General features: G+C 47.1%; 1 protein-coding gene across 1 annotated transcript; it reads left to right on the top strand.

Annotated features, from left to right (window-relative positions):
• The first annotated feature begins 11,430 nt into the window (after window positions 1–11,430).
• Window positions 11,431–25,928, top strand: LOC121454435 (inactive pancreatic lipase-related protein 1). The gene is made up of 12 exons (XM_041661767.1): window positions 11,431–11,479; window positions 12,803–12,957; window positions 13,315–13,440; window positions 14,678–14,812; window positions 16,243–16,351; window positions 17,552–17,671; window positions 17,783–17,902; window positions 19,493–19,611; window positions 20,193–20,322; window positions 22,278–22,386; window positions 23,004–23,171; window positions 25,847–25,928. Exons 1-12 carry the CDS (start codon window positions 11,431–11,433, stop codon window positions 25,926–25,928), a joined length of 1,422 nt encoding a protein of 473 aa, XP_041517701.1.
• The last annotated feature ends 471 nt before the right edge of the window (window positions 25,929–26,399 follow it).

Raw genomic sequence — 26,399 nt, 5'->3', positions numbered from 1 at the left:
CAAGTGCTCTGACCTGCTGAGTCATCCCTCCAGCCCAAGGTTAAACTTCTGTATTAATATTTCAATTAAAAATCTTTAAAATTATTAAGAATAAAAGTTCTGTGTGAGACTCTCAGATGAAGTCAGGGAAGAGGAATGGGCCCCATCCAAGGGCAAATTTTTCTGGGCCTTAAGGCAAATACATTGTTATTTTAACATAAAATATCTAAGCATGAGAGGAATATGAACTCTGGGTCACAGCCTTTACAGTTAAGGTTAACTGTGCTGGAATTCCTGACTCCAGGGTGAGGGGCTTCTTTCCTCCCATGTCCCACAATTCCCCCGTCTTCAATGCTGCTTCAATGTCCCCCTTTAGGACTTTGTTACAGAAGGCTGAACAATTTCCTTTTGTAATTTCTTTGATGCTGAACAGGAACATAGATCCTACTGATCAAAGGCAAGCACCTCAGACTAGTATCAGCTCTCTCATCAGCAACCCTAGGGTGAGGCAAGTGTAGAATCATACTTCTCAAGCCCTGAAAGTAAATAACTAGGGAGGAAAGTGTCTTTAAAAGCTGCTGGTGAAAAGTAAGAACAAACCAAACCCCCAAAGCAGCAGAAAATATAAAAATCAGGCCTTGCTTTTCCCACAGCTGCTGGGCCTCTCCCTGATAATGATAAACTAGACAGATTTCGATGGAGAAACAAACTCAGGCTATCATGTTGCTGTTACCGACTAAAACTTGGCTTTTTGCTGTTCCTTTCCTGGAAAAGAACTTGCCTTCCAGGGACGGCTCAGTAATCAGTACCTCTGCCTCACAGGAAGTGATTGAGTGTTTTCAGACAGGAAAGGCAACCGTTGACAGCTGATGCCAGTTGTGAAGGTCTAAGAAAATGATTTAAGGTATGGAAAAGCTTTGCTGTTTCATCAATGGAGTTCCCAAGAGTTGTTGTTTTAATCTGGCCTTGGTCACAGACACTGGGACACTAAAGCTTTTTTTAAAATATAATTACCATCATCACAGGCCCAAATTTCTCAACTTTCCTATGGTTGTTTTATAAACACAAACATGCTTCTCATTGCACCGAAACACCTCTGCCCAACACGTATCTATTCAGGCCTCTGTCCAAGAGGAAAGAACGTTCGCCTCTACCCTAAAACCATCTTCTGGGTCCTCAAGCTCCTCTTTCCGGCCAGAAACCAATGAATGTTCATTCTTCTTCATGTTGGTAACTTCTCTGGCTTCATTTGTGCTACGACTGAAAGGCACGAGCCTAGTCAGATTGCTTACACTCAGTGACTGTTCTTTCTACTATGATTTCGGTGCAGAATACAGACAGTGGTCATGCTAACACACCTAAACTTTTACTATGATTTCGGTGCAGAATACAGACAGTGGTCATGCTAACACACCTAAACTTTTACTATGATTTCGGTGCAGAATACAGACAGTGGTCATGCTAACACACCTAAACTTTTACTATGATTTCGGTGCAGAATACAGACAGTGGTCATGCTAACACACCTAAACTTTTACTATGATTTCGGTGCAGAATACAGACAGTGGTCATGCTAACACACCTAAACTTTTACTATGATTTCGGTGCAGAATACAGACAGTGGTCATGCTAACACACCTAAACTTTTACTATGATTTCGGTGCAGAATACAGACAGTGGTCATGCTAACACACCTAAACTTTTACTATGATTTCGGTGCAGAATACAGACAGTGGTCATGCTAACACACCTAAACTTTTACTATGATTTCGGTGCAGAATACAGACAGTGGTCATGCTAACACACCTAAACTTTTACTATGATTTCGGTGCAGAATACAGACAGTGGTCATGCTAACACACCTAAACTTTTACTATGATTTCGGTGCAGAATACAGACAGTGGTCATGCTAACACACCTAAACTTTTACTATGATTTCGGTGCAGAATACAGACAGTGGTCATGCTAACACACCTAAACTTTTATCTCTTCTGTCAGCACTTAAGGACTCATGCCTTCGAGCCATCTGTCCCCAGTCAAAGGCTCCTTCCTCCCTCCTCTTGTCTATGTTCTTTTTCTTCCCAACTTCCCAGGCAAAGAGACGGCCTGAGTGTTGCAGGAGAAGACCCCACCACCAAGATCCCCTTAGCTTTCCCTCCTGTCCCAGTGTATATCTGTCCCAGCAGATTCTCACTCGGTTGTCAGACACCATCCAGAAACAACTCCAGTCTTGTAGCTGCTCCAAATGGGCTCATCTCACTAATTCCAGTTGTTCCCACAAACCAGCCAGACAGGAGTTTGCTGAAAGTCAACGTGAGCTAGTCCAGCCAAGAAGAGGAGAACTGACCTGCAAACTACAGCCTCCAGAGGCCACCTCCAAGGTCCTTTGGTCTCCCATGGACTCCTGGGCTCCTACCTCTCTCAGCTGACTGACCTCTATCCTTCCCATGATATGTGATTGTTCCCTATCTATTCAGGTACTTTGAGAGGAAATTACCTATGACCAGTAAACCAGCTTCTAAGAGAGCTTTGTCAAGCCTGCTACCATAGCCAGCCTGCCTCACCCCCACCTCCCTCCCACCGCCACTTTGACTCACATTTTGGCCTTCCTGGTCTCCATGACCGTGTCCCTATCCATGAAGGGAGCTGTGAGACAGAAGAGTATGTCCTCCTAATCATCATCAAAAGGCTGGACTGTTCAGTCCAAAGGGAAAAACCCCAAGCACTCCAAAACAGGCAAGGCCATGGACTTGGTCCAAAATGGTGGTCTTGGCTCAATTCAAGTAGGACTATAGGATTGCTGGTGGAGAGACAATCTCGCTATTGCCTCTCCTGGGGAACCTGCTCCTCCCCTTCTCTTTGCTCTGGCAGAGGTAGCCCTGGCCATTGCCAGTCTGCCCCTTTCCTCTCTCCCCTGAGAGGTATCCACGTCAGCTTTGGACTTCCCCAAAGGCCTCTGGCTATTCTGCCTCTCCTGTCCATGATTAAAACCCTTCTTCTCACTGACAGATATGTTAACGGTGCTCTGCGTCCTTGCTTACACAAAATAGTAAAGAGCACCACAGCAATTAACGAAACTAAGACTAACAAAACAACAGTCGTAATTGAAGACAGGGTTTGATGACACTTTTCACGACACACTGTGCTAGCCAAGGACGTCAGACACCAGCAGTCACCAAAGCTGGACCTAGGACAACGGCTCCCGTGTCCATTGTCTCATGCCAATGAAAATTAGCGCTGTGGACAGTTGTGGGAGCAAGCAAAGCAGAAGCAAGCTATATTAAAAAGTATCCCAGAAAAGGGAAAATCTGAGGCAAGGTGAGGGTGGGGCTTTTGAGAGAAGAAAGGAACCATTGATCACTGTTGTCGAGGAGTTTATATGGCATTACAGAAACTGGATGAAAGCTGAGGTAATTGTGAGACTGGTTGTTTAACCTGTTGTTGGCCAAGCCAATGGGGGTCCCACACACCTTATGTATGTTCCTCTGCCCACCTCTGACTCCTGTGTTGTTAGTTGTTGGCCTGTGGGTTTGCTGTCTGTCACTTGTCAGATGGGTGTTCTACCCTCTCATCTCACAGGTGTCAATGCTAAGACCGCTTCATTAACACATTTATTATTATGTTAATTATTGACATTTATTGTCACGTGTCTAAGAAATAGATGCAACTGTTCCTTCCTAGTTAACTCCTTGTCTGTGGCACGGTCTGGGGTCTTAGCCCTAAAAGAGGAGGAGGCTTTCTTAGTGTTACCTGTCACAATTAGTTGAGTTAGAAGCAAGGACTATGCAAAAAAGCAATAGTGCACAGCACACCCTCGCGAGGAGAGGTCTCACACAGCACACCCTCGCCAGGAGAGGTCTCACACAGCACACCCTCGCCAGGAGGGGTCTCACACAGCACACCCTCGCCAGGAGGGGTCTCACACAGCACACCCTCGCCAGGAGGGGTCTCACACAGCACACCCTCGCCAGGAGGGGTCTCACACAGCACACCCTCGCCAGGAGGGGTCTCACACAGCACACCCTTGCCAGGAGGGGTCTCAGCACAGCACACCCTCGCCAGGAGGGGTCTCAGCACAGCACACCCTCGCCAGGAGGGGTCTCACACAGCACACCCTCGCCAGGAGGGGTCAAAGCACAGCACACCCTCGCCAGGAGGGGTCTCACACAGCACACCCTCGCCAGGAGGGGTCTCCCTCGCCAGGAGGGGTCTCACACAGCACACCCTCGCCAGGAGGGGTCTCCCTCGCCAGGAGGGGTCTCACACAGCACACCCTCACCAGGAGGGGTCTCCCTCGCCAGGAGGGGTCTCACACAGCACACCCTCGCCAGGAGGGGTCTCAGCACAGCACACCCTCGCCAGGAGGGGTCTCACACAGCACACCCTCGCCAGGAGGGGTCTCACACAGCACACCCTCGCCAGGAGGGGTCTCACACAGCACACCCTCGCCAGGAGGGGTCTCCCTCGCCAGGAGGGGTCTCACACAGCACACCCTCGCCAGGAGGGGTCTCCCTCGCCAGGAGGGGTCTCACACAGCACACCCTCGCCAGGAGGGGTCTCAGTACAGCACACCCTCGCCAGGAGGGGTCTCACACAACACACCCTCGCCAGGAGGGGTCTCACACAGCACACCCTCGCCAGGAGGGGTCTCAGCACAGCACACCCTCGCCAGGAGGGGTCTCACACAGCACACCCTCGCCAGGAGGGGTCTCCCTCGCCAGGAGGGGTCTCACACAGCACACCCTCGCCAGGAGGGGTCTCAGTACAGCACACCCTCGCCAGGAGGGGTCTCACACAACACACCCTCGCCAGGAGGGGTCTCACACAGCACACCCTCGCCAGGAGGGGTCTCACACAGCACACCCTCGCCAGGAGGGGACTCAGCACAGCACACCCTCACCAGGAGGGGTCTCAGCACAGCACACCCTCGCCAGGAGGGGTCTCACACAGCACACCCTCGCCAGGAGGGGTCTCACACAGCACACCCTCGCCAGGAGGGTCAAAGCACAGCACACCCTCGCCAGGAGGGGTCTCACACAGCACACCCTCGCCAGGAGGGGTCTCACACAGCACACCCTCGCCAGGAGGGGTCTCACACAGCACACCCTCGCCAGGAGGGGTCTCACAGCACACCCTCGCCAGGAGGGGTCTCACAGCACACCCTCGCCAGGAGGGGTCTCACAGCACACCCTCGCCAGGAGGGGTCTCACACAGCACACCCTCACCAGGAGGGGTCTCACACAGCACACCCTCACCAGGAGGGTCTCATGGGAGTTTGCCAGCTGCCCTGCTGACCCTGGCCTTGTTTCTTGAGGTTTCTATTTGTCTCTTATCAGGCCTGCTTGGCTGTCTTACACCCAAGAGCAAACTCCAGATTTCCCATTCTTAGCCTTCCCAGCCCCACCAGTTTCCCCTAGCTTTCCCTCAGCACTGACACCTGTTCTCACTACAGCACCAGTAAACAACTTGCAGTTTCACTATGGGCCCCTTTCCCCTACCACCTGCAGAGACAGCTTCTGCCTTGGAATAAAACTCACTTTCAGAAAAGAGAAATAAGATAGACGAACTCCTGGCCAAACTAATAAAAAGAAAAAGAAGACCAAAATTAGTAAGATTTTAGATGAAAAATGGGAAGTTGCTACAGATTCAAATGAAATCTAGAGGATCTTAGGGAATTTTGTACAAAATTATATTTCCCCAAATATGAAAATTTTAGAATAAAATTTTAGATTAAAATTTTAGAATAAAAATTCCTAGATACATATGACCTACTAAAATTAAATTAAAGAGTTTTAAACAGTTTTAGACCAGGAATGAGCAAAAATATAGAAGCAAGAACACTCTCCCCACAAAGAAAATCAAGGCAGATTCACTGCTGAGTTCTACCAACACCACACACACACCCCACATCACACACCACACTTAACACATCATACAGACACCACACACACACGCCACACACGCACATATACACACTGCACACACACACACACTGCACATGCACACATACACACCTCCCATACACCACACACACACGCATACACACACCATACACACGGCACACACACACGCATAAACACACCATACACACGGCACACACACACACTATAAATTGAGAATTTCACACATTGTAGTTTGATCACATTTACACTCCTCCCCCACCTAACTTTTGGTCCTCATCTAACCCAACTGGTCTTGGCTGTATAATCTTGGATGTGAGGCCATCCACTGAAGTGTGCTTCACCTACCAAGAAGCACATGGGTAAAGAAAACCAACCCCCCCTCTTCCCACAGCTGTCAGTTATCATAGCTCCTCAGCGAGGAGTAGAACTTCATGACCACAAGCTAACACCAACACTTCTCAAACTGTTCAACAAAATAGGAAGAGAGAAAAACTATGGCGCTCATTGATGAAGCCACCATGATCCTGACAACAAAACCAGATAAAGACACCACAGAAATAGGAAACTATAGGTTAATATCCCTTATGAGTACATATGCAAAGATCCTCAATAAACTTGAAATTTGTATTCAAAGAGTTCACTGATGCCTGGCATTGTGCACAAGCCTACAATTCTAGCAGACTGAGGAGGAAGGATCACCATGAGTCCAAGGCCAGTCTGAACAGTAGTGAAATTCTGTCTCAGAAATATAAATAAATAATAAGCAAATAACATATTAAAAGAAGATGTATTTCATAAACAACTTGGTTTCATCTTTAGGAAATACAATGTTCAATATATGCAAATAAAAAACACAACACAGACTTAAGGACATAAATCACATGATCATCTCAACAGATGCAGGAATTTGACAAAGTTCAGTATCTGATAAAAGCCCACGAGAAACTAGAACCAGAAAGACCATACCTTGCCACATAAAGGCTGCCTTCAACACAGTAGTCAACTTTGTGCTGGTGAGGAGAACCTGCAAGCACTGCCATTGCCCCTCTCTGCCTGCGTACGTCACTGCTACTCAGCACAGTGCTCACAATCCTGGCTAGAGCAATACGACAAGAGACAAGATGTAAAAGGGGAAGAAGACGTCAAAGAACCAGTATTTGTGGACAGCATGATCCTATGATCAAAAGACCAAGAAGATAATTCCACCAAGAAGTTTTTAAACCTGATACATATTTCTTCAAAATAACAAAGTGAAAATTCAGCATATGGAAAATCAGTAACTTTCACCAATAATGAGCTTGCCAAGGAAGAACTTAGGGGTAAATCCCTTTCACAACAGCTTCAAAAAAGCCGAAATACTTGGGAATAAACCTAAGAGAAGATGAAAGACCTTTACAATGAAAAATTTAAGACCTTGGAAAAGGCAGGCAAGATGGGTCAGTAAAGGTGCTAGCCACCTAGCCTGACTATCTGAGCTTGATCTCAGGAGCCTACATGGTAGGAGAGCCTTATGTCATGCAAGTTTTTCTCTGACATCCATAGGTGTGCTGTAGCAGGCACACACACACACACACACACACACACACACACACACACTGTAGAATGCCCTTCTGCATACTGTGATTATGTGTTGCTTTTATTGGTTGATGAATAAATCTGCTTTGGCCTATGGAAGGGCAGAATGTAGCTAGGTGGGAAAGCCAAACTGAATATAGGGAGAAAGAAGACAGAGTCAAGGGAGATGGCAAGCAGCAGCCAGAGAAGCAAGATACGATGTAACAAACCATGAGTCTCATAGTAAACTTATAGTCATGTTGGTTATGTTTTCTAGAATGCAGACATATATTTCAAATAGATGGGCAATCTTTGAATACTTCAAGGACCTATAGAATGTGGTATTTAAAACTATATGTTCAACAGTGAGAAGCATCTGTTCCTGGCAGCACCAATTACTTCAAGAGGATGATGGGCATCAAAGAAGCTCCTTGTGGAGTTTGCTTTCAATATGGCAAGGCTAGCCATTTGGGCAAGAAACTATCTTGCCTCCATCAGAGTGGTTCTCATAAAGAAAACAAAACAAGAATTCTGGGAAGGATGTGAGGAAAAGGAATCCTTGCACACTGCTGGCACAGTGTAGACTGTGCAGGGCTACGTAAACAAGAGTAGAGGTTGCTCAAAAATCTGCAGACAGAAACACAATGCAGCTATACCACTCCTGCCAAGTACACAGTGGCCTCTTAGTCTGCTTACCGCAGGGATAACCTGCATATTCATGTTTATTGTGACTCTATTTACAAGAGCTAAGAGATGGAACAAGCTATTGTCCATCACCCAATGAGGAAAGAAAACATGGTGCCTATATACAATCAGACATGAAGAAAAACCTTCTGTAACCAAAGTGTTACATGAACTAAACCAGACTCAGAAAGACAAATCCTGCATGTTTTGGCTAAGAGCACTGCCTGATCTTCCAAAGGTCCTGAGTTCAATTCCCAGCAACCACGTGGTGGCTCACAACCTTCTGTAATGAGATCTGGTGCCCTCTAGAGGAAGAGACCTGGTCAGTCGTCCTCATCAACTTAGACCATGAAACCTGATATGGACAAGTTCAACAGACAGCCATATACAGGCTGCTCATGCATGCTTCAGCATTGCCAGGGTCTAAGTTTAATTAATTAATTAATTGATTCCTTTTATATGCAGACTATAAATTTGGGGAGACTATAGGAGGGGAATAAGAATTAGAGAGTGTGTAAGGAGGCAGTAGCTATGATATATTCATAAATATATGAGTTAACACCAATAAAACAAAATTCCGATGTTAATATTTCAATGCAAATTTCACTTCAGTATTAGATTCTGACCTGATGAGTTTGGATTTAGAGGCAGAAAAGTGCTGGCAAAGCGAAACTGGAGAATACAGCTTGGGTTGGTCATTTCATGGTTATTTCCTTGTGTAAAACAGAAGGGACTTCCTTATTGTGGTTGTTTGGGCTGATAGAATCTCCCGCTTCACTGCTCAGTTTATGTGGCATGTAGCACACATAGCTCCATTCTGTTTGGTTCTAACAGTGTGTGTTTATAACTACTGCTAAATACATTTTGTAGGAGGACAAAGTTCTGAAATAGCCTCCTGTTCTAGGCCCCACAGTCTGTAACCAAATCATGACCTCAAAGTAACGTCTCTGCAAGCAGCATGTCAATTTGGTGCAATGACAGCATGACGAGCTGTACCAGGGCCCCACCTCAAGGTTTGTGATCTGGCACCTCTGGACTGGTTTGGCCATCCCTCTGAAGCTCGAGTCAGCCTTCAGGGAAACATTTGCTCTTCCCTCTGTTTCTAAGACGACAGCTCATCTACGGCTACTGTGTTTTACCTGTTCCCATTTGATTTTCTTTCTTCAAATCCACACCAGAACTTGGGTGGTGATAGATTCTAGATTTCAAGAGGAGGGGAAGGGTTCATCAAAGTAGCGCGAGGGCCCTAGAACCTCTACGCTATTGGCGTAAATCAGACACTGAAACGCAGTGGAGCGGGATAGAGAATTCATGAGAACATTTGGAGCTGCAGTCTGCTAGTTTTTGACAAGGGAACTAAAACATATACTGGAAAATAGAAATGTTCTTTAATAAAATGTCCTTGATTGTTTCAAGGAAAAATATGTCCACACAGAGAAGAATGTAATTCAAAGATTACATTCTAGTTTATATAACAATGAGCACAGAATGATACTGAATCCAATTTAAGAGTTTAAAACCATGGAAATTTTGGTAGAGAATATATGGGAAGTGCTTCAGGACTTTTACAGAAAGTACTTAATGACGTTTGTCTAGACAAACATTTCTTATATTTGACCCCAAAATTACAGGAGGAAAACAACATGATAAATGGGTTTGCATCTTTCCTCACAGCTGGGTCGTTTATTTCTTTGTGCCTCAGTTTCTGTAAAGGGAAGCTAACAATGAGTCCTGTTTGCTGTGGCTACGTCAGGCTTAAGTGAGATCATTTGGCATGTTAGCTGTGCTTGAACCACAATGACTAGAGCTTCTGTTTCTGGTTTGCTTTTTGACCAGGGCTCATGCAGCCCAGGCTGGCCTCAGTTTGCTGGGTAGTCAAGGAACACTTTGAACTTCTGAGCCTCCACCTGGGGTTGGGCATACACTACCTGTGTGTGTGTGGCGGGGGGGGGGGGGGGGGGGGGCGCTAAGGGAAGAAGCCAGAGTTCCATATGTGGTAGGCAATTACTTTACCAAATGGGGTACATCCCTAAACTGGCTGCTACTCTTTATTATTATGGGAAATGAGTGCCCTTTCTGTTTTCTTAACAGGGGGGCTCTTTGGCCTTTACCCCAGTTCTAAGGCTATTTAGGTAAATTTGACATATTTAACTTAGAAGCAAGTCTGGGACCTCCACACGCTTGCTTTGAGGCTTATCTGCCTCGTGGGAACTGGCCAGCTGCTATGGGCGCACAGACCTGAAGGTGAGTCAAGGTCGGGTCTGTCTTGCAGCTGTGCAACCTTTCCAGGATCTGGGATAACAACACTGACCTGCTATGGACTACTGGTGTGGAATTTGGGGTCTCCTGAACCCCCACTGTGCAAGTTACAATGAGATAGTACAACCATTACAGCTGCCTTAAACTCTGTGTTTCAGATTGGCTCATTGCACAACAAGTTAACGGGACTGGAGACTGTGCTAGGGTGTTGGGGGGCATTGAGTCTTCCAGGCTGGGTGTTTCCAGCCTTCAAGGGGAGGGGGACTTAGGGAGGGAATTCTCTTAACAGAAGTTTCCCTTTACTTTCCAATTGTCAAGGGCGTCCCATCTAATGTACACAAGAGACTACCCCTCGCTAGTAAGGTCTACTGCTATCTTTACTGGGGTGTAGTGGGGTGGGGGAGGGGTCATGCTAGAAATAGAAACCAAGGTCTTGCACATGATAAGAAAATATTCTATCTTTGAGCTACAACTGGAACTATTTATTTTATTATTTTATTTTATTTTGAGACAGACCCTCACTAAGTCACGCAGGGTGGACTTGAACTTGGTCCTCAGCCCAGGCAGTCCTTGAACTCATACTCTTTTCATCTCAGGACACTTGTCTGCTCTTGCACACTGCTTGGTGATGAAACTGAAAACAGAACAGCAGAGCCTGCTTGGCTCCTAAGGATTCTCGCAGACACGTAGTGCAAAGCTACAGACACTTTTGTCTTCCCAGGCTGGTGGGAATATCTGTGTGTAAATACGCACAACAGATTGAAGGGCAGACTTAAGGTACAGATTAAAGCATAAATCTCACGTAGCTTCTGTTCTCATCACTCTCTGTTTGCTTGAACTGGAGTTCAAATGATAAGGCTGGGGTATAAAAAGGTCCCGGTGGGTCCCAGGGGAGCCAGCACCTGCCTCCTTGGACCACATAAGCTACCTCTGCATCTACTCCTCCTCCATCAGCTAAAAAGCAGAGGTAAGGCCGACAGCCCTGAGTTCCCAAGAGATGTTGCTTGTGGATCCAGGCTGCGTATGTGTGACATCGTTGACCTTGTTGTAGATGCTGATACTCTGGACAATCCCACTTTTCCTCCTGGGAACAGTCCGAGGTAAGCAACACCACAATCCTGTGGGAAGTGATGGTGCGATCCTGTGTGATTCATCCTGTGCTCTCAGCAGGGCTGGAGAAAGCCTTAGCCCAGAAGAAGCTTGCAGGAGCCCCAGACTTTGCTGGGCTTCTAGGAAAGGTGGTGGAACTCACAGCCTGGGAGAATGAGCTGGGCAATGGAGGGGGATAGCTCCCTATGCCTGGAGATGATGGTAATGGGGGGGGGGGGATAGCTCCCTATGCCTGGAGGAACTGATGGCCTGAATTTTTGAGGGAATATTTTAGAACATCTAGAAGTGACAAATGAACTTTTGCTTAATTAATGTGGACTTCTCAGCGGGTGCTCTGCAAGTATGTTAGAAGAACTTGGGAGGGGATCTTTGAATGCCTCAGATTTTTTTTATTTTACCGAAAATAGATTTGTTTTAATACAATATATTCTCATTACAGTTCCCCCTCCCCACGATCCTCCCAGTTCACCCCCCATCTCCCCTTCCATATGGATCCACATCCTTTATTCCTCTTGTTAGAAAACAAACAGGCAGCCTGGAGCTGGTGGCGCACACCTTTAACCTCAGCACTCGGGAGGCAGAGGCAGGCAGATCTCTGTGAGTTCAAGGCCACCCTGGTCTACAGAGCGAGTTTTGGGACAGGTTCCAAAGCTACAAAGAAAACCCATCTCAAAAAAAGAAAGGAAGGAAGGAAAAAGAAAGCAGGAATCTAAGGAATAATAATTTAAAAAAATCAAAAAAAACCCCAAGATTTTGGCAAAAGCCCCAAACAAGAAAAAGAGCCAAATAAAAAGTGTAGAACCTATATATAAATGCAGAGACATATATGTTCACACACACAGAAATCCCATAAAAATCCAAAATTGGACACCACAACAAAAAGGACTCATGTGGTTAAAACAAATTCATTATGAGACAAAAACCTCAAAAGATGCTGCTGAGTTCATTTTGTGTCTGCTGTCTACTGCTGGGTGTGGGGCCTGCCCTAAGAGCGTTTGTTTCCCCAATGAGACTCCTTTGGAGGAAACCAGATTTTCATTTGCAAGGGGCTATCAATTTGAAATAGCTTCTGGGTTAGCGTGCCTTGCACAGTAATCATCAGAGAAACTTCTTCCTGCAGTACAAATATAGAGACCCATAGTCAGACAGTGTACAGATAGTTAGAGACCTTGGAAGACTCAGTCCTAAAAGGGATGATGTCTCCGCCAAACCGTTAGCTTCAGGGCTCAGGGAACTCTGCTGGAAAGGAGGAGAGAGCATGGGAGCCCAGCCACAACAGCTTCTCCATGAGTATACCCATTCTTTCTCCTCAGGAAAAGAGGTTTGCTATGACAAACTTGGATGCTTTTCTGACACTCAACCCTGGGCAGGAACAGCCATCAGGCCCCTAAAACTTCTCCCTTGGAGCCCTGAGAAGATCAACACCCGCTTCCTGCTCTACACCAATGAGAACCCAAACGCTTTCCAGGTGAGACTTCTCTGGGAGGCATCTCCTAATCTTTGTACCAGCTCCCCAGGCCATGACCCACCTTCTGGGTGAGCAGACGGTTCACAGAAGCTGGATCCTCCTGCTCTCTCTGTAGCTCTGGTGTGGGCCCAGGGTTCACTGTCCAACAAGCCCATAGGAATGGTAACCCTGTAAGTCCTGCCCCAGACCCAGAGGAGGCAGGGAATCGGGAGTGGAGAAGTCAGGAGGGGCATCCTGAAGAGCTGACTTGGTGCTCAGCCTTGAGAGGACAACACACTGGGCCAGGCAAGAACGGGGAAAAGAGACAGGCTTAAGGGACAGGTTGGCAAAACGCCGAAACCCTTTCTGTTGCCACAGCTTCTCCAGCCCTCTGACCCGGCAACCATTGAGGCCTCCAACTTCCAAACGGCCAGGAAGACTCGGTTCATTATCCACGGCTTCATAGACAAAGGAGAAGAAAACTGGGTGCTGGACATGTGCAAGGTAGGCGACTGACCCATGCCGCCACGTCCCACTGAGTTGGCTCGCGGTACACAGCCACAATACATGCGCTTGCCAACAAGAGATCTTTGCAGTGACTCAAAGGATTCTCTACCAAGCCGCAATTCCCCTTCCTGCTCCTAACCCACATCTGCAGCCAAAAGCAGGAATCTGCTCTGGGAACTCACCCCTCACCACTGTCAAGCTTCCTGTTCAGACCTGGTTCAGGACCTCCTGCTCTCAGTTTTATCAGCAGAGTCTGTATTTCTGCAAATGAGGGATTGTGGAGCTTTGTTTGTCCAAATCTTCCCACATTCCTAAAAGTCAGAGGCTTGTGGCTGTGACGACTTAGGGCACAACAGACTAAGATCAGCAGGATGGCTTTGGGGGGGTGGATAGCAGGGGGCTCCAAGACAGGGTTTCTCTGTAGCTTTGGAGCGTGTCCTGGAGGTCGTTCTGTAGACCAGGCTGGCCTTGAACTCACGGAGCTCCACCTGTCTCCGCCTCCCAAGGGCTGGGATCAAAGGTGTGCACCACCTCTGCCTGACTCTTAATGAGCATCCTGTTAATTAGATTTTCAGCACCAAACTTTCTCATCTGGAGGGATTTCTCAGGGTTGCTTTGGCAAGGGAGGTTCCAAGGGACACAGCTGTCCAAAACTGGAGATGCCATGTGTGTTGGCACTGTCATGAAAAGGTCAGAAGAGACCTCAGATATGCACAACCCGGCTGAGTACACGGGAAGTCTCTCCCTTCCTAACTCCTCAATCTCTCTCACAGTGGTGCCCTTCTGTTTTTATATACCTGCATGTGTGTTCCCTTCAGGAAATGTTATGCCACTTGACTGTGGAAAATGACACCTCCCTCCCTCTTTATAGCTCAAGAAACACCCAGTGGTCTGGCATGTCGCCTAAAGGACCCCTCACAAACAGAACCACAAGGTCACATAGCTCATAATTACCAGACACTACACTGGGGTCTTTTCCCATCACACCCGATTCCTCTAATGGTATAATTGATCCACCTTGTCAGATTTAGCTGAAGAAATCAAAGGGGCTGGCTTTTCCTTCATCTTTAGGGTATGGATTTTCTCTGCTTCTAGTATTTGCCCTTGAGGGTTGCAGGAACCCCTGGACAGAGTCTAGTCCATCTGAGCACCCTAAGACATAAGGAACACCTCTGATCCCTGTCCAGATGGATTTCCCATGCCCTATGTCAACACTGTGTCTCCCCAACCCTAGAACCTGTTCCAAGTGGAGGAGCTGAACTGCATCTGTGTGGACTGGAAGGGAGGCTCTCAGACCACCTACACGCAGGCTGCCAGCAACGTGCGAGTAGTGGGTGCCCAGGTGGCTCACATGCTTGACGTCCTTGCGGTGAGTGGGCTGCAGGAATGGGGGCAAAGGTGAAGTCAGACACGAAGTGGGCACCACCTTAGTGACACATGAGTGAGAGAAAAACTTACCAGCGAGCACTCAGCGACGGGGTTTTATCATCCTCTTGGATTTACAGCTAACACGTAGTGATGGGATTTTGCTGTCCCCCTTGGATTTATAGTTAAGGAAACTGAGGCACAGAGAGGGTAACTAGCTTGCCAAAACACAGAGCAGGTGAGTAGATGATTTTGTCTCTGGGGCTCAGACCGTCTGGCTCCAGGAGCTGCCCACCACACAAGGTGAATCTGTGCAAAGCAAAGCCAGACACCGCCAAGGAAAGCCAAACAGAGCCAGGAGGTGGGACATGCAACGGATAAGCACGGGTCCCTATAACCATGGGTCCCACTGAAATTTTTCCTGCCATGGTCATTTCAGTTGTTTCTTCCTGTGCTGCTCTTTGATCTTCACTAATATTTTAAGTCTCTCATTCTGTATGTTAATTCAGGAATCCTTTATGGCCAGTTTCTGTACCAGGTCAAGGTCCCACTATTTCATCTCTTCTGCATAACAGGTCTAGAAAGAACCGACTGCTTCTGCGCCGCTGCAGAAATCAGAACCCATGGGGTTGCACAGAAAGCAGTGTAGAGGCCTGTTGGGGGATATCACAGAACATTGCATGTGAGCGCCGTGATGATCCCGTGTTTCTAGAGCAGATGGGCAATAGCATGCAGGAGATAAAGGAGATCCCTGAGTCCTAGGCCTTCAAGGAGCTACATATAGGGAAGACTTGCAATGACCACAGAGTGTGATCTCTTAGCGCAGTGGCTCTCCACCTGTGGGTCATGACCTTTCACGGGGGTCACATAAGACCATCAGAAAACATGGATATTTATATTATGATTCATATCAGTAACAAAATTATAGTTATGAAGTAGCAATGAAAATAATTTTATGGATAGGGTCACGACAACATGAGGAACTGTATTAAAGCATCACAGCATTAGGAAGGTTGGGAACCTCTGTGTTAGAGGGTTCTGGAGATGGGGGAGCAGGTGTGCAGGCTTTATACAGGCATGCGAGCATGGTTAATCCACCTTGTATGTGGGGGTGGGGTGGCATTTGGGAAGCCTCCCAAGAAAGAGGCATCCGGATTGCTGGAGACAGGATCTTTAGATGATAGCTGGGCAGGAAGATAGGAAATGGGCTACAGTGTGGTGTAATCCAGGCCCAGGGGTGACAGAGCGGGACGCTCTTGGAGGCCACAGGGAATTTTAGCTGGAGAAAAGTCTAGGAAGGGCCACTTTGAGAAAGTACTGAGGTCCTTGTCAGGAGTTAGCACTCAATGCTGAGGCCCCAGGAAGCAGGGAAAGTTCCCAGCAGGGTCGCCATGCTAACCAGCACGTCCTGGACATGTGGTCTCTCCTCTCTAGACAAACTACAGCTACTCGCCTTCCAAAGTTCACCTCATCGGCCACAGCCTAGGCGCCCATGTGGCCGGGGAAGCAGGAAGTCAGACTCCAGGCCTAGGCAGGATTACTGGTAAGGTCCCAGGTCACATTCCTACACCTTCGAATGGTCATAAGCCCATAGTTCAATTTAGAGCTGTCTGAACCCCTTGGCTGTGGCAGACCTGGGGACAGCCCTGACAGGAGACTTTAGGGTGCTTCTAATTAACATGTGGGCCATCGCTGTTGGCGAGGAAGATAGTGGCTGTGTTCCATCTCTGCGATGCTTCTGCCGTGGCCCCCGCTGCTCCTCTCCGGGTGCAATCTTTCCCTTGATGTGGTTCATGCAGCAGCTTTGAGCACCCAGGAAAATGCAGAATATAGCTAGTACGGACAGAGAAAGTACCCTTGAACAGGGACTGCACTACCCATTTCTTCCTCCTTCTCTTTGAAGTCAGGGGAGAATGGAACCCAGAAATTGCTGCCCCCTTTTTCTGCTGGTTAAAGGATCCCAACTGCAGAAACCACTAAAAACACCCTTTAACTGACACCATCAAAGCAGCTTTCAAATGCAGCAAAGCCTTTGCATCACAGCAGGAGCAATGGAACATATCTACATGAGAATATTAATGCCATTATCAAAGGGAACACGGGTTAAGTGCCTAATTACCCTAAATACAAAAAAAAAAAAAAAACACTGTGTTCCTCATCTAATTCTTAGAACCAAAGAAGCTCCATCAGGGAAGCAAGCAGCTTGCCCAGGGACACTGAGCTCCGGCCAGTCCCTGTGCCACGCATTAGCTATTAAATTATTTAATCAACAGCTATTTAAGCTGATAAAGTGTTTGCCTTCAATTTGTAAAAAAGGGAAACTGAGATACAAAAACCTTGAATGACTTTTTCAAAGTCATATGCAAGTTCTCCAAAAAGTAGCTTAATAGAGATTTGGAACCAGCAGCCCACACAGGCCCAGCACTCTGTTTTCTTCACAAAGATAAAAGGCAGGAAAATGCGAATATTAAATATAACAGATGCGTGGAAGAATCTGACGTTGAAAGAAATCCTTGCTCAAACACAATCTGAGTTCTTTTCTCACGCGCCCTCCTCTCCTGCCACAAAGCCCCCTTTAAACGAGTGGCCCAGGACGCCAAGCCCCATGTTCTATAGACAGGCAATGACACCATATGACTAGAAGTGTGGTATCCATTCAATTGCATGTTGCCCAGCCTGTACAGCCATACACCTTGGTCCTTCATGGACCAGCTGTTTGACACTGCTGGGCCATCTCTTTTAGGACTGGATCCCGTAGAAGCAAATTTTGAAGGGACTCCTGAAGAGGTCCGGCTTGACCCCTCCGATGCCAGCTTTGTTGATGTAATCCACACAGATGCAGCTCCTTTGATTCCATTCTTGGGTGAGCCCCCTGCTGTCCCAGTCTCTAGCTATGGATAAGAGTGTTGGTGTTTTAACCCTGAGAGCGCTGTGCAAGCCAAACCCCATCTCGTTGTTGTTACAAATATTTTAGGTTTTGGAACAAATCAAATGATGGGTCACATGGACTTCTTCCCCAACGGGGGACAGAACATGCCCGGGTGCAAGAAGAATGCCCTGTCGCAGATTGTGGATCTAGATGGCATCTGGTCAGGTAAGGCCGTGGGGGCCAGGCCAGGAGGACGATGCTTCTTTGGGTACTCAGTACTTGCTATGACAGATATCCCGCCTGGTGTGTGTGGAGACCAGTGGGGATCTTCGTGTGCCACTCCTCAGACACTACACACCTTTTAAAATGACACAGGGTCCCTCATTGGCCTAGAGAGGTGTCTCCACCTTGCCAGCGCTGCGGAAAGCATGCTCTGCCATGTTTAGATTTTCTCCACTTGGGTTCTGAGGGTCAAACTTCAGACCTCACACCTGCAAGGCAAGCATTTCACTGACTGAGCAATCTCCCCAGCCCCAGAGCAAATCTTAGTCATAAAAATGTACTTCCTTTTTAAAACATATGATTTTCTTTTCTGGATGTTAGTTCTGGAAAAAATAACTACATAACTGTCAGATCTACTGATTCTGTATTTCCTCAAAACACAGCCATGGATGTACATGAATGTACTTGCCTCAGCAACAAAGAATCACAGCCCTCAGTCTCAAAGTTCCAACCCCAGCTGTCAGCGGGCAGCCACCACATAGAGAAGGGGAAGTGACAAGCATAGATATCTCAAGAGGATTTTCCTGCAAACATGCCCTGGAATCAATATTATGGTTCAATCGTAGGTAGCTAGCTTCAGTTCGGTAACCAGGGTAAGGGTGCCCCAGAGGCAGGCATGGCAAAGCTAGCTTCACGGTACAAGTCATTGCTCACTTCTATTGAGCAGGAATGAGGAGCAATCACATGAGGAGGGCTAGAATGGGACTGCCCACTTACCATTGATGAGCAGACATGGGGACAAAGGACATCCTTCAGTTAACAGTTCCAATACCGCCTAATGAGATTGAGAATTCAGGACTCAGCTCAGCCATCCTAGTCAACTGGTAGCATCCGAGTTAAAATCCTTAGTGGGATCATAGAATCCTATGAGTGTCATTTCTGCTCAGTTCAGTCCAAACAGCTCAGATGTCCTTAATGCAAATATTAGGGACCCATGTTTGGGCTTTGGCAGCTCCGTCAGCAAAGGACAATAAAGTCCAGGCCAATTCTAGATATGCTGGGCGATTTGTCAAGCGTCTTGGGTAAGGACCTAGGAGAATGCTGTAGGAATGAGAGTAGACAAGAACGACCCTCAGCTGAAGCCCCTGAAATCTACATTGACCTTCATTTGCATAAGAGCATCATGACAACGTCCTGGTGCTTATGTCACACATGGGAGGATGTGGTGCATCTGGTTGTGTTACTCCTGGATTCAGAAGCTGGAGGGGCAGTGTTGAGCACCAGCTGAACTGTGTTTCGTTACCACTCTCCCCTGTGACAGCTGTGCTCTGCCGGTCACCTGTGGATACTTTCACACGGAGATTCTAGGACACCTGCCTGCTAGGGAAGGGGAGGGTCTGGGGGCAATGCCAGTGAAGTAACCGGAACATTACCCCCAACACCCAAAACCTCATTGTTTTATGGCCATTTGTGAATGGATTATGAACTTAAGTTCTGTAGATGTAGGCTCACTCTGGACCTGGGAGAGAGAGGCACAGATGCAGTCACAGCCTACCTCCAATTGCCTGTACTGACCCCTGCCTGTCTCCTCAGGAACCCGGGACTTTGTGGCTTGTAACCACCTGAGAAGCTACAAGTACTACTTGGAGAGCATCCTCAACCCGGATGGGTTCACTGCATACCCCTGCACCTCTTACAGAGATTTTGAGTCTGTAAGCTATTACTCTGCCACGAGTGGTGGGCAGCATACACTGAGGTCCTATTATGTGTGGATCCACAGTTCCTCTCGACGAATGTTTGCCTTGTCCCTCAGAATGCATACTCCTTGGGAGTGAAGGAGGGGAAGAGTCCCAACAACTTTGGCTGGAAGTATCAAAAGTGTGTGTGTGTGTGTGTGTGTGTGTGTGTGTAGAGAGAGAGAGAGAGAGAGAGAGAGAGAGAGAGAGAGAGAGAGAGAGAGGAGAGAGACACAGAGAGAGAATATCCGGGTTTTCATAAGATTCTGTCTAAAAGAAAGAGAAGGAAAACTACTGGTAAGTGCTACAGTCAACATGGAGAGCTGACGCCACTCATATCCTAGTGCTGGAAAATACAACTGATGGAAGCCGGGCCCAAGACAGCAGTGCCGTTTAAAAGTCCCTGACCATTCTAACACACTGCACACTGAAATGGAGGAAACTCAGAGACAATGGGCTCCAGTTCTCCTCCCGTCACAAATGGGGGAACTGGGCTGTAGGGAATGGAGCAACAGCTCTCTCCAATCTGCTTCTCAGCCCCCTGCTCTCTTCACTAGGACAAGTGCTTCCCCTGCCCATACCAAGGCTGCCCACAGATGGGTCACTATGCTGACCAGTTTGCCAACATGACAAGTGAGGAGCCGCAGAAGTTCTTCCTGAACACAGGCGACGCCAAGAATTTTGCACGTAAGTTGATACTCACTCAAGCCAAGAATGTGCCACGCCCGTTATAAGGAAAAGCTTGCCTCTAACCTGAAAGAATTCTGCACAAGTTTGATTACCTTAGGGAAAGACATGTTTGTCCTGAGCCTCCCCTGCATGGTTCCTCTGAGGCGAAGAGAGCATCTAAATTACTTTTATTTAATTCCATTCTGTGGAATGACTGGAAGTCAAAGTGTGATTTGTGGAGTTGAGGCAGTTTGTATACCTATGGGGACAGCTTGAATTTTTACCCCTCTCCAGTTCATCGTTCTGTTCCTTTTTAGGACTCTCTCTCTCTGTTTCTCACTCTCTGCCTCTCTCTCTCTCTCTCTCTTTCTCTCTCTCTGCCTCTCTATCTCTGCCTCTGTCTCTGCCTCTTCTCTCTCTGCCTCTCCATCCTCTCTGTTCTCTTTTTCTATGTCTCTTCCCATCATCCTGTCTCTGTGTCTCTGTCTCCGTCTCTGTCTCTACACACACACACACACACACACACACACACACACACACACATACACACTCCTGTATTCATTCAGCAGACATTCTTGGTACTAGCTCTTTGCCAGCCCCAGTCTGGGCATCTCCCCTTCTTTACTCATGTGCCCCGGTGCCTCTCTGATGTGGAGTGACCAGTTGAGGGAGGGATGACTTCTTCCATAACCCCACTGAATGCACTCAGATGCTAGGTCCATATTAGACATGTTTGGTCCATCTGTGACAGATTTTACATTTGTGATACCATGAGGTATCACAGTAAGAACAGAAACTATGTGTCTATAATGCTATATAAAAACAATATGTCTTGTGTAGTTTCTGAAAGGCAGGTGTATTGAGGTATAATTTACATACTTTCATGCATGTTTCTGGTTTGACAAAGCAATAGATGGGTAGATGGCTTCATGAGATTTAGGGCCTTCACAACACTGTAAATACACATGCCTATATTTTTTTTGCCAGAAGACTGATTTATCAACCCGTACTAATGCAGTAATATTTTGAAGGCTTGCCTCTATTTTAACTATAACAAAGGAATCATTTATTACCCTATCAACACTTATTTATGGATCACAGATATGGGTTGCTAGGTACAGGGATAGAAGGATGATCAAACCAATGTTTTGAAATTTATGAGTCATTAGTCGAACTGGGTTTGGTGATTGCTACTGGAATTAACAAATGGGGAACTTGACCCTGAGAAGAGAAAGGAAAGGGTTACATCCCTGGGACTGTAAAAGCACGTGGGACTTAGACAGGGGTGTGTATGCACTTGTGTATACGCTTGTGTATATATGTCTAGATAACGGTGAATTTGCATGTTTATATGTGTTATACATTGAATGTTCATGTGCGCGTATGTGTATAAAAGGATGGACTATATATGTATATTTATGTGTTTGCATGTTCTATGCCTCTGGGTGTATATGTGCTATGTCTGTGTGTGTGGATATTTGTGCATGCTCATAAGCCCTGGAACAGTGCTCTAGGTTTGAGTTCATATGACAGTTACCGAGCACCAGAATCCTAGAGATGCAGAGATAGGACAGACCCAGCCTGGAGGTGCTTTGCACTAAGCCATCCTCCCGTGGGTAGCCTGTACCCCTGGCTCCTCTTCTTGCCACAACACACAGCACCACCTCTCTGGAGTAGAACTTTCTCCAGCAAAGGGCTCGCTCGGCCCTGTTGGATCCAAAAGCCATCGGCTCTGTGTGGCAGTTTAAAACCCACAGCCTGGCTAGTGAACTTGAGGAAGTGCACAGTTAATATTATTTATAATAAATGTAACTGTAAGTAGGTCTAGAGGAGCCACCACTGGGTGCTCATTTAAGGTGTGGATTAGCAAATACGATGACTCACACTCTGTGCTGCTGTAAAAGAATGTGGGCGATATCTGGGCTCAACTGTTTTCTATGTCCATGAGGTGACCACTCCTTTGCTTTGCCCAGGTTGGAGGTACCGGGTCTCCTTGACACTGTCTGGAAGAACAGTCACTGGGGAGGCCAAAGTGGCTCTGTTTGGAAGCAAGGGCAACACTCAACAGTATGATATCTTCAGGTAATCCCTGTACAGTGTGCAGACTGCTAAACATTTTCATCTCTAGACATCAGTGGGTCTGAAACTACTTTATGTTCAGAAAATAATTTTACACTTCCAATTATTTTTAATTTAAACCTAACAATTTCTTTCCAGCACTTGGGAGGCAGAGGCAGGAGGATCTCTGTAAGTTCAAGGCCAGCCTGGTCTACAGAGAGAGTTCCAGGACAGCCAAGGCAGTTACATAGAGAAATCCTGTCTCAAAAAACAACAACAAATAAAACACCTAATCATTTCTTAATATTATACTTTAAAAATCCACTATTGTTCCAGATAACACATGTTAAGATGATAACCTACAATATAGATGATTCTTCTAGGAAAAAAAACTAAAATAATTTAAGAGAATTTAATCATTTTCTACAAAAAAAGGAGAGAAATTTGAATTTGAAAAACAATCCTAAATAATAGATTGAGGTTGCCAGCTTATTTCCAGTTTTTCATTTCTCCATCTTTGACTGAGGATACATTTGGAAGATTCATTATTAAAAGTCAGATAAGAGTGGTGGGTCATGGTTCTTTGTGGTCATCCTAGTGTGCTTCCATAAACGTGAATATGTCTCCTTCTTTATTTCAAGGGGCGTTATGAAACCAGGCGCTATACATTCCAATGAGTTTGATGCCAAGCTTGATGTGGGAACAATTGAGAAAGTCAAGTTTCTTTGGAATAATCACATGATAAACCCAAGCTTCCCCAAAGTGGGTGCTGCCAAGATCACTGTACAAAAGGGAGCAGAACGAACAGAGTATGTATCTTCTCTGGCTGAGTTATCCGGGATGTGTGCAGAGGATCTCTATGTGGGAATTCCCTCCCTGGAACAGATAGAAAAGAAATCGCTTGAAAGGGGATGGAGAAAACACAGATGGGACCATTCTTGAGGAATCCCATCCTCACCACAGCTTCATCTCTCCCTGAGTAGGCACAGGGCCTTCAGGGGAAGAGAGGGAGCTGGGATGGGGACGATAGGATGCCCTAGGGAGGCAGAAAGAGCTCCAGCCCAAGTCAACCCGCAGACCTTTTGAGGCTTTGTGAGAAGTGTCTGATCCTGGTGTTCTTGGGGATTGGTAGTTAAATGGGGCCAGTAAACTCAGACTTTTGGAAATACCACTTCTTCTGGTGGGAAAGAAGTGTTGGCCTGTGGTTGGCCCATGGGTCACAAACTTGGGTGAACTTCTACTTCTGAAATCACCCCTATTCCCCTAAGGTGAGAGGGCAGAGACATCAGACTGGTCAGGTGACCGACCGTACTCAGCATGCTCTCAGTGGGACTACAGCAGAGAGAGAGGAGACCCAGGCTGGCCAGTAGAGAGCCTTACCCCTCGCCTCAGAGCCTCCATTGTAAGTCACTGCCTCTAGGTCTGTTAAGTATTCCAAGACCCGAATCCTGCCACCGCGTGGCTAAAGACACATTAGAATGTCACTGGAATCCTGAAGGTTTCTGAAGATAGATGTTCACTTCCTAGAAACCTAACAGATCTAGTTGAAGCAACTCCTGAGGCCCTGTGGTCCTGAGCCCATCACTGTCACGGACCCTCCAGTGACTGAGCACAGATATTTTGCCTACTTCCTCTCTGGGAGGAGAATTTCCCTTAAAGTTTTCATTCATTTATTTATTCGGGTAGATATGTGTGAGCATGTGTCATGGTGCACACAAACCCGGAGGACAGCTTGCTGGACTCATTTACGCTGTGTGTGTTCTGGGGGTCAACTCAGGCTAGCGGGCTGCCAGGGCCACTACCTGCTGAACTTCTTACTGGCCTAAGAATCTCTCAAGCGATCTGACACCAGTGGTTAAATATAGGAAAGTCAAAACCCACTCCTATTGCCACAAACTAGCTTGGGGAATAAAAAAAAATCAACTAGTAAATTATTCAGAGATTCTACTAATAGGAGGATTTTCCAGGGACGCTTTTACTAAATAACACTAATGATAATTATAAAGTTAATGAGAAATCAATATCGAGACTCAACCTCTTCTGGGTTCCCTCTCCCGTGTAATCTGATGTAGTCATCTCAGTGAGATTCCAAGTGCTACCTAGGGCCTGCTGACTGGACTTCTTCCATGATAGGAGACAAAAGAAAAATAGAGCCCATTCTGCTCTCCCTACCCCCATCCCATTCGGGACCCATTGTAAATGTGGTAAATGTGACGTTGACAAGGAGTCCATGGGTACCTGTCCTGGAAAACAGGGGGGGGGGGGGGAGAAGGTACAGCCTGCACCAAGGAAGTTGTTACACTTTAGCTGTTAAGAAAAACAAGATTTTGGGTGCACATGGCAGATCACGTGACCCATGAGAAAGATGGAGACCACAGAATGCTGGGGAGATGGGGGTGGGGGAGACAGGAGCAGCATAAACTGTCGAGGGGCCGGCAAACGGAAGTCAGGCTGCTGGAACTTAAATGCGGAGCTTCCAGGCTAAAACGTCTAAGACAGACACACACAGAAGAGAAAGTTGGAGGAGGCCAACAGAGACAAGTGGTTTCATTAGGGTTGCTTACAGGAGCATGGATAACAGGCTCCTCAGGGGAGTGTGCACACCTTGCCAGTGGCTACTGTGGAAAAGCAAAGCAAACGAAAACAGTTGGGACAGAGCATCAGAGCTCACTCGGTGTCAGCCCTTGGTTCTTCAATAACCACAGAAACAGCCACTCGTGTCTGTGTTAGTTTCATTATTAGAAACTTTCCCCCACTTATTGTCGTGAGATGTTGCATAATTACCACAGGAGTCTCAACAACGTGAGCGGGAGCCCTCTTGTACAATGAAGAGTTCGTCAGATAACAGTTATCACTGGCCAGTGGGAAAGATGTGGGGACCAAGGAGAAAGTCAGACTCTCTGGTCCTAGCCCTGGAAGACAGCCCAAGGGAGATTTGGATGGGTAATACTACAACAGAAAATATGGCCAACAGCATAGGGTAGACTTGGGATTGTATCTTGGACCTTTACCTTACATACAGCCTTCTGTGACTCAGTTTCTTCTCCTGTAGGCAGGGCTAATCAGAAGACCTCCTCACCCACGGGTAGTGTAGTTTACACATGTAAACCTTTTGGTGTATTTGCCTGCCACTGAGAATCCAGTCTCTCATAGATGCCATGGCCTTCAGCTGAGCCTTGAGAGCGCTGAGGAAAGTGTCAGTGACTGCCTCTAAGTCAGTCACTGTGACCATCAGCCTCTGTTAAAACGGGAGAAGGGAGGGTGCTGCCTTAGTGGGCCACAGTCTGTGTATGACTGGACCAGCAATGGGTTCACTTCAGAGCAACGGCGAGCCCTTCCCTGGGCTAGGTGGGCTTTATACTGGAAATCCAGATGGTCGCAGCCTCTCCCAGGCCTCTGAGCTACACATCCGTGTACACTGTTGTTTAATGCTTTCACAAGGCTGACAGAGCACGCCAGTACCAAACACTGTGTTTCCTTACAGGTACAATTTCTGTAGTGCCGAGACAGTGAGAGAAGATACTCTGCTCACCCTCATGCCTTGTGACGCCCCAGACACGATGTGACCTCCTGTTAATGCCAATAAAATCCTCTGTTGCACACGCCCACACAGCGTCTCTCTTGGATGTCAGCTGCCACCCATGGGGACATTCAGCAACCAGATATTGGAAACACTAATGAGCACGTCTCTGTCTGTGGGTCCCTCACCTTGGCATCCAACAAAGCATTACTTTACCATACTTCCTTGGTCTCCTCCACGCTCACTTTTCTCTTTCTCAGAGAGGGTGTAGGTTCACAGGACAAGAAATGGGCAAGTGGCCAATAACTCCACATCATTTTACAGTGAGAAACTGAGGCAGAGAGCAGGGAAGGTCTAGGCTCACATGTGAATTCATGCCCCATCAGGAGTGACGGCCAAGTTCGACTCCACCGTCAGTGTTCCTTCCCCACCCAGCTACTGCCTGTGGAGTCATAGAAATCCTTTACGATGCTCACTTCCTGGCTGTTAGAGGTGATGAAGGGGTCTGGGTGCGGGG

Source organism: Microtus oregoni, unplaced genomic scaffold (genome assembly GCF_018167655.1).
Source record: "Microtus oregoni isolate MIOR12 unplaced genomic scaffold, Mior012 000012F_ref0000307, whole genome shotgun sequence".
NCBI lineage: Eukaryota > Metazoa > Chordata > Mammalia > Rodentia > Cricetidae > Microtus > Microtus oregoni.
This window is presented reverse-complemented; position numbering and strand designations above follow the sequence as displayed.